Genomic DNA, 13,809 nt, shown 5'->3' with positions numbered 1-13,809 from the left:
AATCTTTACTTCAGTCCAAGACTAATATTATTAATAATTTTATGAACTTTTTGAGAAGAAAATAAAAAATTGAAAATTAAAGTTTTCATATTTATGAAATAAATATGTATACACAACTGTATTTAAAAAAGTTGTGTATTATGATTTCTATACTTTTTATATAGAAATTTACTGTTGGTTAGAAGACCAATTTGAAATATAAAATAATATTTTTGGAATAATATAATAAGAATATTTTTTTATTTAGATTAGTTAACTCTAATCTAAATAATTTAACTAGAAGAAATTATATCTTAAAAAATTATATTTCTAGGTAATTTTCTTTGAAAAAACATTTTTAAGTAATTTCATGTAACAAATGCGAATAGGTTAACAGTAAATGCTCGATAAGAACGTTAGAGTAATTTATAAAAATATTACACGATTGTGACCGTTATAGTACAAGTGTATTGTCAAAAAAAAAAATAAGAATAATATGATTATGTTAACATTATACACACAGTAATGTAATGTACGTTAAAAGACTTGGCAACATTGGGTGTGACAAACGAATGCATAACAATGGCAATAGACCATCGTTGTCGATGACGCCGCGACCAACAACAATAACAATTATAATGATAGGTTGCCGAAAGAAGTGGCTGATACAAGGTTAACCACCTCGACGTACGGGACTATACAGGTGTTCTTGTACCGATATGACATAAGATAAATGAAAGCAACGTTATCTTCAATTACTTATTTGTACGTTAAGATGCATTCCCAGTGCCTAAAAAATTGTACACAATAAAATCCAGTGGTATTCAAAACATGTATTTTCATCACATAACTAAGTATGAAAGAGTTATTTTCAATTTTTTAAATTCACTAATGTATCGTAAATCAATAATTTATTAATAGATATCAATTTTATAGCTCTTGGCATAATTTTTTAGAGAGGTCGTTTAAAATAAATAGAATTATAAATAAATAATACTGTTTTGAATATTAGTTTTACAATAAGTTTATAGGTTTTTACTCTATTTAACAATTATTTGTTGAAATGTTTAGTATAGTAAACTGTATTTCAATTGCCTAATCTGTTTAAATCTAATATATGAAATAAAAATTTTAATGCTGTTTCAAATAAAAAAAATTATTTAAAATATGATCTTGTCATTTTATAATACTACTAACGCATTAAGAAATAAGTAATTTAAGTTGCCTATATATCTGCCTTATTATTTAGAAAATAGTAGCATGACATTTATATATGAACATTTTAAATTATATATAGTTCAAATTAAAACAGTAAACGTAATGATTTAATGGGTAGCTAAAAACCGTTATAAACAATTATTCATGGTGGAATTTTATTTTAATTTAATCTTTTTTTTCTTCGTGAAAAATTTATTATTATTGGTATTGTAATAAATAAATATATAAATCTTACCAGGTGGAATTTGTTTAAGGTCTCCTTGTATTTTGGTTAGACCAATAGTTTCTTGCCTTGAGCGTTTTTCAAAAATTTTACTTTCTTGGCCAGAACTTGGTTTGATTGTATTTTTAGCGAATACTTCTGTTTCAGTATCCATTAAATCTGGTAAATCTGTAATAGTCCTTTGCTTTAAATCTATAACACATCCACAAGTATCCACCAAATGAACAGTAGTAGCAGGAGGTTTATGGTTTATTATTGGCACTTCATTAGCAATAGATTTAGATTGTAACTTGTTCGACGAGGAGTTTATAGCAGCAGTCTCGAGGGAAGCACTCCTTTGCGTCCACGGAGTGCTACCTCGTGGCATGCTGCTGTAAGCTCGCAACTCCGGCGACCCTCTGACGGCCGACCACGGTGATGAATCTGTGGGCATAAAACAAGACATTGAAACAACTATGTATAACACTTGACTTAAGAAAAAATATTTAGTGTAGGATGTCGACAGCTGATCATATTATGGGTGTATTATAGGGTTCGTCCACCGCAGTAGGCGACCCCATTAAGTCAGAAACAACCAGTGGGTAGACTTGTTGAAGAAGTAGAATAGAATGTGTAAAATTGGTACTCAAGAAAAAAATATCATAAACACAATGGTTATAAACAGAAATTTAAGTTATAACTTGCCTTTAAATGTAAGAGATCTACAAAGTTTTGTTTCGTTCTTTTGGTATTTCATGTCCACTGGAGTCAAAAAATCCACAATCCATTCATTTGCTGGCTCTATAGACCTAAATACCAATTAGATTAATAGTAAATACTACATCAATTTTTTTTTTTTGCTTATAGATTTTTGAAAAAAAAAAAATTACTCTAGTTTTTCTTTATGGCATCTAGTACATAACCACTCAGGTACATTAGTGGTTTTAGAATATTCTCTACAAGACATACATATCCGTTCTTTGCAAGCACGACAATTAGCTCCTCTATTTATAATACGGCCAAGTTCAGCTCGGCAACGAGCACAAAAGTATCCAGACCACAAGTTTAACTCGCATCGTAATACTTCTAGTTCTCCACTAGCCATTTAATCTAAAAAACAAGAATTTTATTATCGTATAGCAGAGATCAAATGTTCTGTAGTTTAAATACAAATATTAAGAATAAAAAAAACCCAGCACAGTGGGGTGGTGCCACAGTTGGGTCGTGGCATAGTTGGGTCCAATATAGATGATATCTGACAGTGATTAAATTCACTATCATAAAAAACGCTTCGATGCGAATCTGTAGATAGTGTTTAATTTAAAATAAATAATGGATTATTCCAAAAGCTACATGATCTCGTATTTCATTATTTATATTCTGATTACAAGTTTTATGATTTAGAAGTGTAATATATGAATAAATAAATATATATATATATATTAATAATATATAAAAATAAATAGTACTTATCTCAAAAAAAAATATAACGTTCTATACATTTTTCAAAAAATTATAGCATTATAAAGTTAAGAATATAAAAAAAAATTTTTTTATTAACTTTGATGTCTGTTTTCACCATGAAGACAAAATAAAGACCAAATTTTCTTTTTTCCATAATAAAGTATATTACATAAGCTTTAATCTAAGATATATATATAAAAGTGTCAGTATTTCCGGAACACTTTCAGAAATTAAGTTGAAAAAGTTCTACTTTCTATATGCATTTTAAAGATTTGAACCCCCTCTGGATTAAGGGAAATAGTCCAATTTAAAAAAAAAGTAAGTCGAATGGAGAAGTATATAAATATTATTTTTCATAAAAAAATTGTATTGATCCATACACTTTTCAAAAAATTAAAGCATTTTAAAGTTAAAAATATAAAATCGAGAAATTGAACACAAAAATAGCATATGGTAGCCATTTTCACCATGAAGACGAAATAAAGTCCGATTTTTTTTATTTACATAATAAAGTATATCACATAAGCTTTAATTTAAGGTATATATAAAAGTGTCAGTATTTCCGGAACATTTTAAAAAGTTGTGAAAAAAATGTCATTTTGAATCCCCCCTGTGGGCAGGTAAAGGGTCATATTTATAAAAAAATATATCAAATGATAGGTGATGACATTATCCATCTATTAAAAAAAATTATATTGATTTGTTCAATTTTGAAAAAGTTATGGCAGTTTAAAGAAAAAAAATTTCAAAAATTTCAAAAATTAACGATTTTTAAAGTTGTAATTTTTTTGGAGATTTCCCCCATTTATGCGAAACGAGGGAAATTTTTTCAATTTTTGAGGGTAATGTCTTCGACTAGATACAATTTGTGATATTTTGACGTATCGTTGAAATAAATCGGATCGGTGAGAGCTGAGAAAAAGTGGTAACAGACATAAAAAAAAAAACACATCATAGTAAAATTAATACCTTCTCGCTTCACATCGAAGCTAAAATCGTAAAACAGAAAAGAATTTATTAGTTCATTGTAAACAGAATGATAATGCATCAGTTACAATTAGCTTAGTTTAGCCTAGATATTCTAATTGAAATTAGAATTAATTAATTTGACTTTGGTTAATTAGATATACATTTTCATTTATCTATTATAAAATGTTTTATTGTTCATACCTTACGTTTTAAATAGATACATACATATTTAACTAGCTCTTAAAATAGGAAATAATTTAATTAACAAAATGAATTATCGATAACAACTTTTGGATCAGTATTTTGGAAGTTATTAACATTTTTATTCCAAGGTGGAAAAAGGAGTGAGGCCAAAAAATGTTTAATGATTAAATAGCAGCACCCACTCCTCACTTCCAGTTATTACTTTAAATTGTTGATTTATACTAAAATATTTATCCAAATATAATTTTATAAATTATAGCCAATTAAACTTGTATTTTATCATAGCGTTTTATTTATTTATTTTTTGTGTCTGTTACCAATTTTTCTTCTCAACTCTCACCGAAACGATTTCTTTCAACGATACGTCAAACGATTCCAAATTGAATCACGTCGAAGACATTACGCTCAAGAATTGAAAAAAATTACTAATAAAAAAACTACTTATTAGGAATAATGATAGAAATAGGAGCTAATTTTGCTTTTAGAATAATCAACCAATTTCTTGGTTGTTACAAACAATGAGAACAATAGATACCCGTTTCCTGACTTACTGAACACCCTGTATATCACTATAACTGTATCACGACTTTTAATCATACATATTAGGAGCCCAAAATAGTGCTAAATATCTTATACTAGTGTATCCAAAGGAAACCCAATGCTTAGTCTAGTAGTTATTTGAATATCAAGTGTTCTAAAATATAAGTTGCAATAAATTTTTTTTTTTTAAATACAATTCTTTTGTTTTTTTAATATAATATAGATGCTTCTTGATGTATTACTTCAAAACATTATTATGATTGTTTTATTCGATGATGAATTATTATCATTACCGATATCAGAATTTTAGAAGTTTAAAATATTTTAATAATCGATTTAAAATTAATCTTAAAAATTAATAATTATATATTCTTGTGAATCGTACAACTATCATGTATTATTATCATATGTTATCCTATTTTCAGTTCTAAATTTTATACACTATTTGATAAAGATGATAAATTTGTGGTTAAATTATAACTAGATAAAGTTTATTCATATTAAATAACAATTACATAACTATTAAGTAATTCCTGTTTATATAATCCAAAGTAATGCACAAATTAAGTTCATTTGCTGTTCATAAACGTCAAAGATCATAGATCAACTTCATTTCTATGACTATGGTTTATTCATTACAAAACCTTCTAGGTATATAATTAATCATGTATAGACATTCACACATAACCTGTTTTTCAATACACAAGTCCAAGAGCAATGACCAATGGCATAAGAAAAATATATAAAGTATGAATAATGTTATATATCAAAACTTACATTCTCAAAAACAATATGCATCATTAAAATTTATTATATAAATAACCGATATTTCGTATAATAAATAAACAGAAAAATGATTTGACCCTTTCAGATACGAAAGACGATAGATTGTGCAAAAAATTATATTTATATTTCTTACTAAAAGTTTCACGACGGGTACATATTTTACGTTATAAAATTAAATAATCAGGATAAACTAAGATAAAAGTTTTTTGCAGTGAATTCTTGTTAAAACTTTTTCTAGGCAAATGGACGAGAATATATTAGCTTAACGATAGCTCTTGAATCTAAAAGTATTTAATGAATATTTTGAAAAAATTACAGAATTTTAGCATTTTTAAAAAAAGAAAAATGGTGATTAAAAAAAGTATAAATTATTACACTTTATATAGATTATTCTATAAAATAAGCCAATTAAATTCTGGAGTTTTCTGATTATAAATGAGTATTATTACAATCAAATAAGTGATGATAATATGTAGTTAACTAAATGATACAATTTAAAAGAATAAGTAATTTAATAAATTTAGTAATTTAGTATAAGAAGGTTTTCGGGTAAGAGTAGGATTGCACCAAGGTTCTGTTATAAGCCCTTACTTATTCTCAATAGTGATGGATGAAATTACTAGAGAAATACTAGAAGAGGTGCCGTGGTGCATGTTGTTTACTGACGATATAGTGTTAATAAGAGAAAATAGGGAGCAAATTAATCAAAGGCTAAAGGTGTGGAGATCAGCTCTTGAAGAAAAGGGTTTAAGAATAAGTAGAAGTAAGACAGAGTATATACAGTACGAGTTTGACAAAAGAGAACACGAGGTAGGTGAAATGAAGAGATCAGTGACAATAGGCGAGGACGTGATTGGAGAGTTTTAAGTATTTAGGGTCAGTTGTGCAAAAGAGTGGTGGTATTGACGAGTATGTAAGACACAGGATTAACTGTAGGTGGTTGAAGTGGAGAGAAGCGTCTGGCATCTTATGCGATAAAAGAATTCCAATGAGGCTGAAAGGTAAATTCTACAAGACTGTAATAAGGCCAGCTATGATGTATGGTTCAGAGTGTTGGGCAGTTGATAAGAAAGTAGAGTAGAGAATGAGTGTAGCAGAGATGAGATTGCTTAAATGGATGAGTGGAGTGATTAGAAAATATAGAATAAGGAACGAGCATATAAGAGGTAGTATAGGTGTAGCGTCAATCGTGGATAAGATGAGAGAAAATAGATTTAGATGGTTTGGTCAGGTTATGAGGAGAGAAGCTGTAAGAACAGTTATAAAAATGAATGTTGAAGGAAGAAGAGGTCGAGGAAGACCAAAAAAGAGATGGAGGGATGCTATTGAATGTGATTTGAGGACAGTTGATGTGAGCGTAGATGGTGTGGGAGATTGTGTCAAGTGGAAGTTTAGGATAAGGGTGGCCGACTCAAGTAGTTGGAATTAAGGCGAGGAAGAAGAAGAAGAAGTAATTTAGTATAAGAAAAAATAAAATATTTTTAATGTTGTATCATTTGTTTGTGCTTTATTATAATCCATACTCATTATAACTAATGCATTCGTTGAATACTTATATAAGGTATTTGTAAAATTCTTCCCATTATAAGCAAGTGTCCCAACAGACAAAGCTAAAAACTTTTGATACAAATGTCATTTGTGCGAAAAATGTTTGTTAACTATTATTGCCTTCTTAGATTACGTTTAAATAATACTGTTCATTATATACAGAGTGTTCAGTAAATAAGAAAACGAATTTCTATTGTACTCATTGTTTGTAACAATTTAACTGTTTCCTAGCTTACTGAACACCCTGTATACTAAAGAAAAGCAAAAAAAATATACCACGATTGGGCGCAGCCCGTACTGATGTATGTATTATATACTAAATAAATAGCACATGGTATTACATAATAAAAATAATAAAGAGTATGTATTGTATACATACTATAATAAAATGTTATCATGTTAAAATCTATTGCAGTATTCATAATTGTAAGAAATTGTAAGAACAAAAAAATGTCTAAGTTTATTTAATTTGTCGTTAATTTATTATTATTTTTTATAATAAAATATATAAAATTACTCTAAAATTTATATTTCAAAAGTGGTCATTGATCAGCCAATATTTTATTTAATCCACTCTTAATATATCAGTAAAAAAAATAGTCATGCTTTTGACCAAGTTAAAATAGTTGCATTCACTATCGATATATGTCTTTAAAAACTACCCTCAGTAATCATTTTTTTTTACAATTAAGTTGATAATTACTATGGTTCATAAAAATAAATGAAATTTTAATAAGTATATTTTTATGAAAAAGTTATTATCCGACGAATAAATGGAGTTGCACTGCATATGCAAGTGTTATGATACTTAATTTTAGTTTTCAAGATTAACTGTTTAATTATATTGAAACATGCTAACTCAATTAGTCTATTAGAATAAGCTATTTTATAAAAAGAAATATTGAGTTCCCAAACATGGTTTAGGACCTAGACCAATGTTGAATACAATTAGATAATATCAGTTTACATGCCAATATTTCCAACGTGCAAAAACTTACAAATTGAAAAAATACTCAGCTTAATTATTTAGTCGAGTGTTTTTTTTAACAATAGATAATTATGGTATAAACATTGTTAAGTATCGAAAATTTAAAAACCCTTTTAACATAATTGACGTAAACGTATTGTTTTATATTTGCATAAAAATAATGTTGAAATTTTTTAAAACAGTATGATTATTGAGTTATTGTTAAAATGATTTTGCTGCTCTTAGTTTAAATAATTGTTCTGGTTTTACTAGACTAAAGATTGTAAAATATACTCATGTAAATCATGACAAAACACAATCTGTCCGGTAAAAATAGTTAGGCTATTTTATAAGCCAATTTTGTTTATTTATATTTTATAGTATGTTTATAGCACAGAATGATACATTCTGTATCAAAACTGATAAAAATTTACATAGCTACAATAGAAGGTGATAAAATCAGTCGGCCCTTTTAATGTAAGTCAATCAATGTGACTAAATCGCTAAAAGAATTATGTTACCTATAGCAAAATTGATTTATGGGATAATAACACATTTTTATAAAAAAAAAAAAAATTTTTTATCACTTCAGTAAAAATGATAATATTACCTACAACAAAATGGCTACCAAGTTTTGTTTACATTAATAAATCTCTAAGGCCTAGTTCATTGTATCAATAATAAAAAAATATTTTATATAAGTGATAACAGCAATTTAATAAAAATATTATGGTCAATGTCATTTAAGCAGGAAAGAAATACTCAGAGATCAATAACAATTCGAATTGCAGAAACCGGTTTAGACGTCAGTTAAGTTTCAATGACCGCAGTCATCTTGTGGTGTAGTAAATAGCATCAAGTTGGTGGTGGAAAAGATCTTTCGTAAAGAAGTTCTATTAGCGTAGTATATACTACGCGATGTTTGGTGGGTACATAATATGTACTCTGAATTAACGAATATTAAGAAAAGCAATAAATCTCATTTTATTAGATATGTAGCATAAACCTGTCAAAATAACAAAAGTGTTCAAATTTTATTTTGATAATATAAATTTTTGATGCCCATAACAAATTGCATTTTAATAATTGGTCTTTAAGTAACTAAGAAACTCAAATTTTGGATATTGTAGTTTAATGAACAATTTATATTTTTTATTAATATAATGTAACTGTAAAACACCATTTTCATTTTATTTTCGCATTTTAATTATTAATTAAATAATTAATTTAGCTTTATAATTTAGTATAAAACTTGATGAAAAATTATTAAAATAATGTCTTCAAAAGAAAATCTTTGAAAAAGTATTATTTTAAACAATTATTTAAGTTTTGCGCCTTATTTTTTCAAATATTACAAAATATTATATTAATGAAATTTGAAGCCATTGATAGATCGTTCGATCTTCGGTTGACTCAGAGAATTACAGCATTTTTAAAACCACTATTGATATTTTAAGCACGGACAAAGAATCCTTCCGTCGCATTTATGTTCATTTAACAGTGTTGTGACGTCATCGCGCGATACGAAGAACAATTAAAACCGGACCGGAGTTTGAGACAATACACATGCTCTGTTAATAGTACAATATCTACATTGGAAAAGGGAAAAAATCGATGCTTATACGTTTTCCGTATTTGAAATAACTCATGCTTCTACATAAAATCCTTTCAACATATAGTAATAGCATTACATGGATTAACTCTATTTAGGGATCATGAAGGAAAAATGTATTAGACAGCATACAAGTTACAAACTTGCTATCCAACACAAATACAAGAGTTTTTGTCGTGAATAAGTCCTCTAACCTATTTGATAAATTATTGCGTCAAAGAACTTCAAAAATATATTCATAAAACAGACAGTTTAAAGTTTTTACAATAAATTTATGAACTAAAATATTGTGTTTCAGTTAAAATAAATACATCTAATACAAACTAAATAGTAAAAAAGACGCATAACCCGAATCTAAAATTAGTGAGACAATAATTTTTGTAATAAATTATAAACAAATTTTATTGACTACCACTGATAGTGTTAAATTAAAATCAAGACATAAAAATGAAGTATTTGTTCACACAAAAATTTAATCAACTACATAAGGCGATTGAAGGCCATTGATTGTTTTTGAAATTATGCATTGTGTAATAGTAATAATGTACTATAATTTACATATGTTTTATATTTTAATATTCAATCATATTTGAGCGAAATAAGAGTAATGACAGGACAACCTTAAGACAAAACCTATCCTAATTTAATGTAAAATTAATGATTATTTAGTACTATTTTTTTATCTACGTAAAACAAGAAAAATAATAGATCATAAAATACATAACATAAAATTACCCTTAATTTTTTTACACGACCAACAGTAATTTTGTAAAATGCATATGGATTAGTAAACATATTTGTTCAAATCACCCACGAACGTAATGAGAAAAAATGATTCGTAAATTTATATTGTTTTACAAACTATTAATCTGTTTATAAAGAAATAAAAAAATGTTTCTATTATAAATATAATAAATAACGTAATAGTATTGTGATTAATTGTATAATTATATGACCAGCAATCATTTTTTTTAATTAACATAATATGACAACATCTGACAAAATGACACATCAAGTTATATATTACTAAATTTTAGAAGCACATACTTTTTAGTTTTTATTAGTTACAAGCATAGTTAACTATATTAATTTTTTTTACTCGACTAACAGCTTTTATGTTTCAAGACAACAGAGAAGGAAATAACTGTTAATTTTTGTCGCAAATATTTTGTGAATCAAAATCAAGAAGTACGTAAAAGAAAAGATATTAAATGTAGGTAACAAAGTGAAATCTTCCACAGTTGTTTATAGAAATAATGATTCATTGAACTTCTCTATAATGATACTTTATATATATATATATGCAATTTTTAACGTTAGGAAATTTAACTTAATGTATAGAACTAACATTTTACACATTATTTAAAATTATTAAATCAACTATTTTGATAAATAAGAGAGTGTTGTGTATCTCGTTGTCATTGTACCTTAATCTTAAAATTATGAATAAAAATTAAAAATAGAATATAAATTGTTTATGAATTATGTACCATGTCGATTTTGAATATTTTTTTACATAATTTTAGAAGTTATTTCAACAAGGCCAAAGTACAACGAGGTCTAAACTATAACACTCTCCTCTATTATCCTTCTTGAATTTGTTGAATTATGTGAAAAAGTTGAATTTTTAAATTAAATATGAATATTAATAATATTAATTCATACTCATAAATAGTAAAAAAATGTATAGAATTTCTTATAAAAAATTATTAAAATAAAAAATTTAATTTCTATAAATTTTTGCTTTTATTGTATACAAATAATATATATATATATATATTTTTTAACTTAGAAATATATCAAATAATATCTATGGTAATATTAGTAGGTTGATTTTTTTTTAATACATAATGATGTGTTAATGATTTTAACATTACTCAGCATTTATATGATTAAATTGTGAATATAAATAATAATATAATTGTGAATGATTAATTGTAGTATACACGTTATACATTATATTAAAAATCATAAACAGGTCATAATCATGAATTCAAACACATTTATAAATAAAATAAAAAAAACTTTCTTTCTTTTTAAAATTATTGCATGATCATGTTTTATACGAAATATCTGAAGTAAGCTATTTAAAAATTATACAATAGAAAAGAACTAAAATTTGGTTGAGTAAATGGTAATATAAGATCTTGGTTGAATGTTAATAGTTGATAAATATTTAGTTAAGTTTAAGTCTTAATGAATACAATCATTATTTTCGAATAGAAATATAAAATTAAACCCATTGATTCTTTCTTTTCTCTAATATATTATATCATAATTTAATACCTAAAATATTAATACATTTTAAGTAGAGCGAGTCTTATAATATAGGAAAATTGTTTTTATGTTTTTTGAAAAGTAACTAAGCTTCAAATTAAATGTTATAAACTACGCCTAATTGACAGTCCATAATTGATAGTTTTATCGTGATGTTTAACTTATAAAATTTATTATTTCTTGATTACGAAAGTAAATATACTTCGTACAAAATTTAAGTCGATTAAAAAATGACAAGAAGAAGTGAATTTCTAGTTTTTTACGACTCAAACATTGGTGCTCCCAACTAACGAAAACGCCCTCGTTTATTTAGCAATGGAATACAATGAAGTCTCCCGTTATATATATGACCGCAATGTACATATTCTGAAATTGGGCAATAGTCCAACCTGAAGGTAATGTTCTTTGCAATGATCACTAAAATGGAGTATATTAATTACCTGTTATTTGAATTTTATTTTTTAACATCTAACGAATAAAAATTCACTACCACTATATATAAAAATGATTATTTCAGTATTTAGTTCTAGAATGTATTAAAAAAAAATCAATTTTTTATAGAAATTAAAATATGCAGGCATTTGAGTAAAACTATTACTGGGGTTTCCGAAATTTGTATAATTGCAGACCAATATGAAAATGTTTAGCTTTGCGAGTCAAAATTGTTAAGGAAATGGAATTAAAGATTATAAAATTGAACCAAAAAATAATTAACCTTATGATAAGTAATAAATAAATAATATTTACCAATATAAAAATATACTATAACCTAAGTGATAAGAATTTTTGTACATAATTTGATGAGTTATGTTAGAAATCTCTCTTTTAAGCGACCAAGCACTTATCTAATTACTCTAAATTAAAAGACTATTTGAGATCTAAAGATTTTCAGATTATAAAATAAAGAAAACATTCTAGAGTTAATCAATAGATTTACTACAGCACTATGAGTTTATTTTGTTTTTATCAAAATCAATTAAAAATATAACTTTTAATTTAAATTCTTAGTAAACATTTCAATCACTATGTTGTTAAAAATCTCCTTACTTTCAAATGAAATATTAATTGAATGAAATATTCATTTCCGCAAATACTCGTCAGTTTTAAACAATCCATCCTACCCTTTTTAATAAACGAAACCAATTAAAAACTCCAAAACGTTTTTTAATAGGAAACAAAAATCATTTAAAAATCCCTCAATACTTTCACAATCAACTATTCCTCTTAGCGTTCACTATTCAACCTTTATGAAAGATTTGTCGTGTAACGAATTTATGATATTAAAATCCAATCAAGGTCTTTGTTATGTAATTCTCTTAAATTCTTAGTAGTATTATAAATTTAAATAGAAAATCTTATTATAATGCTTTTTTAAAAACTATAAGTATTTAAAAATTTAATAATTTCTACTAAGTTTCAAAGAATTAATTGTATTCCATTCTTATTTACTAGCTTAGCACGTACATAAAAAAATTAGTTTTTAAATTTAACATTAAGATATTAATAATTCAATTTACTTTGTTGATATTGTGAGTTTTTTAGATGAAAATCATCGTCATTTAAATAAAATCCTTTAATTGCCAGCTTATCCGTTTCAATACATTACACAGCACTACATCAGGAGACACATTTAACTTTTCATGAAAATGTTGATTCCTAACGAATTAATTTATATATGTACACCAACAATTTATCTATTAACAATTCGATATATATTGAGTTATCGTTTTTTTTAATAGAAATCAAACGGAGAACTCGAGTACAGGAACACTTAACCGTACAACACCACCACAAAACCAGACGAACTGGCCGATCGAGAACCATCAACCTGCTGCGTTTACCACCACCACAGTTATCATCGACCACTACTCCTGGTCTACAAACTGTCGATGGCAGTACCCGGCCACTATCCCCACCATCAGTAAGCCTTCACTTTGATAGTATAATATGAAGAACGTGCATTTTTATACACGTTAGTAATCAGTGCAACGGATATTTTTCCTATAGTCGCCTACTTAATCGAAATGTACACATTTTCTATGT

The 13,809-nt window shown here is 26.3% G+C and overlaps 1 protein-coding gene across 1 annotated transcript in view; it reads right to left on the bottom strand.

The window, feature by feature from the left end:
• The window catches only part of LOC126896666 (uncharacterized), a 30,646-nt gene extending 17,039 nt beyond the window's left edge, over window positions 1-13,607 (bottom strand). The window contains exons 1-4 of the mRNA XM_050669619.1: window positions 13,284-13,607; window positions 2,290-2,509; window positions 2,105-2,208; window positions 1,433-1,843 (exon numbers count right to left, since the gene is read on the bottom strand). Coding sequence (XP_050525576.1) covers window positions 1,433-1,843; window positions 2,105-2,208; window positions 2,290-2,504 — 730 coding nt within the window. The 5' untranslated portion in view covers window positions 2,505-2,509; window positions 13,284-13,607. The remainder of the gene's footprint in view (window positions 1-1,432; window positions 1,844-2,104; window positions 2,209-2,289; window positions 2,510-13,283) is intronic.
• Between the last annotated feature and the right edge of the window lie 202 nt (window positions 13,608-13,809).

Source organism: Daktulosphaira vitifoliae, unplaced genomic scaffold, assembly GCF_025091365.1.
Source record: "Daktulosphaira vitifoliae isolate Bord-2020 unplaced genomic scaffold, ASM2509136v1 Scaffold_1, whole genome shotgun sequence".
Classification (NCBI taxonomy): Eukaryota; Metazoa; Arthropoda; class Insecta; order Hemiptera; family Phylloxeridae; genus Daktulosphaira; species Daktulosphaira vitifoliae.
This window is presented reverse-complemented; position numbering and strand designations above follow the sequence as displayed.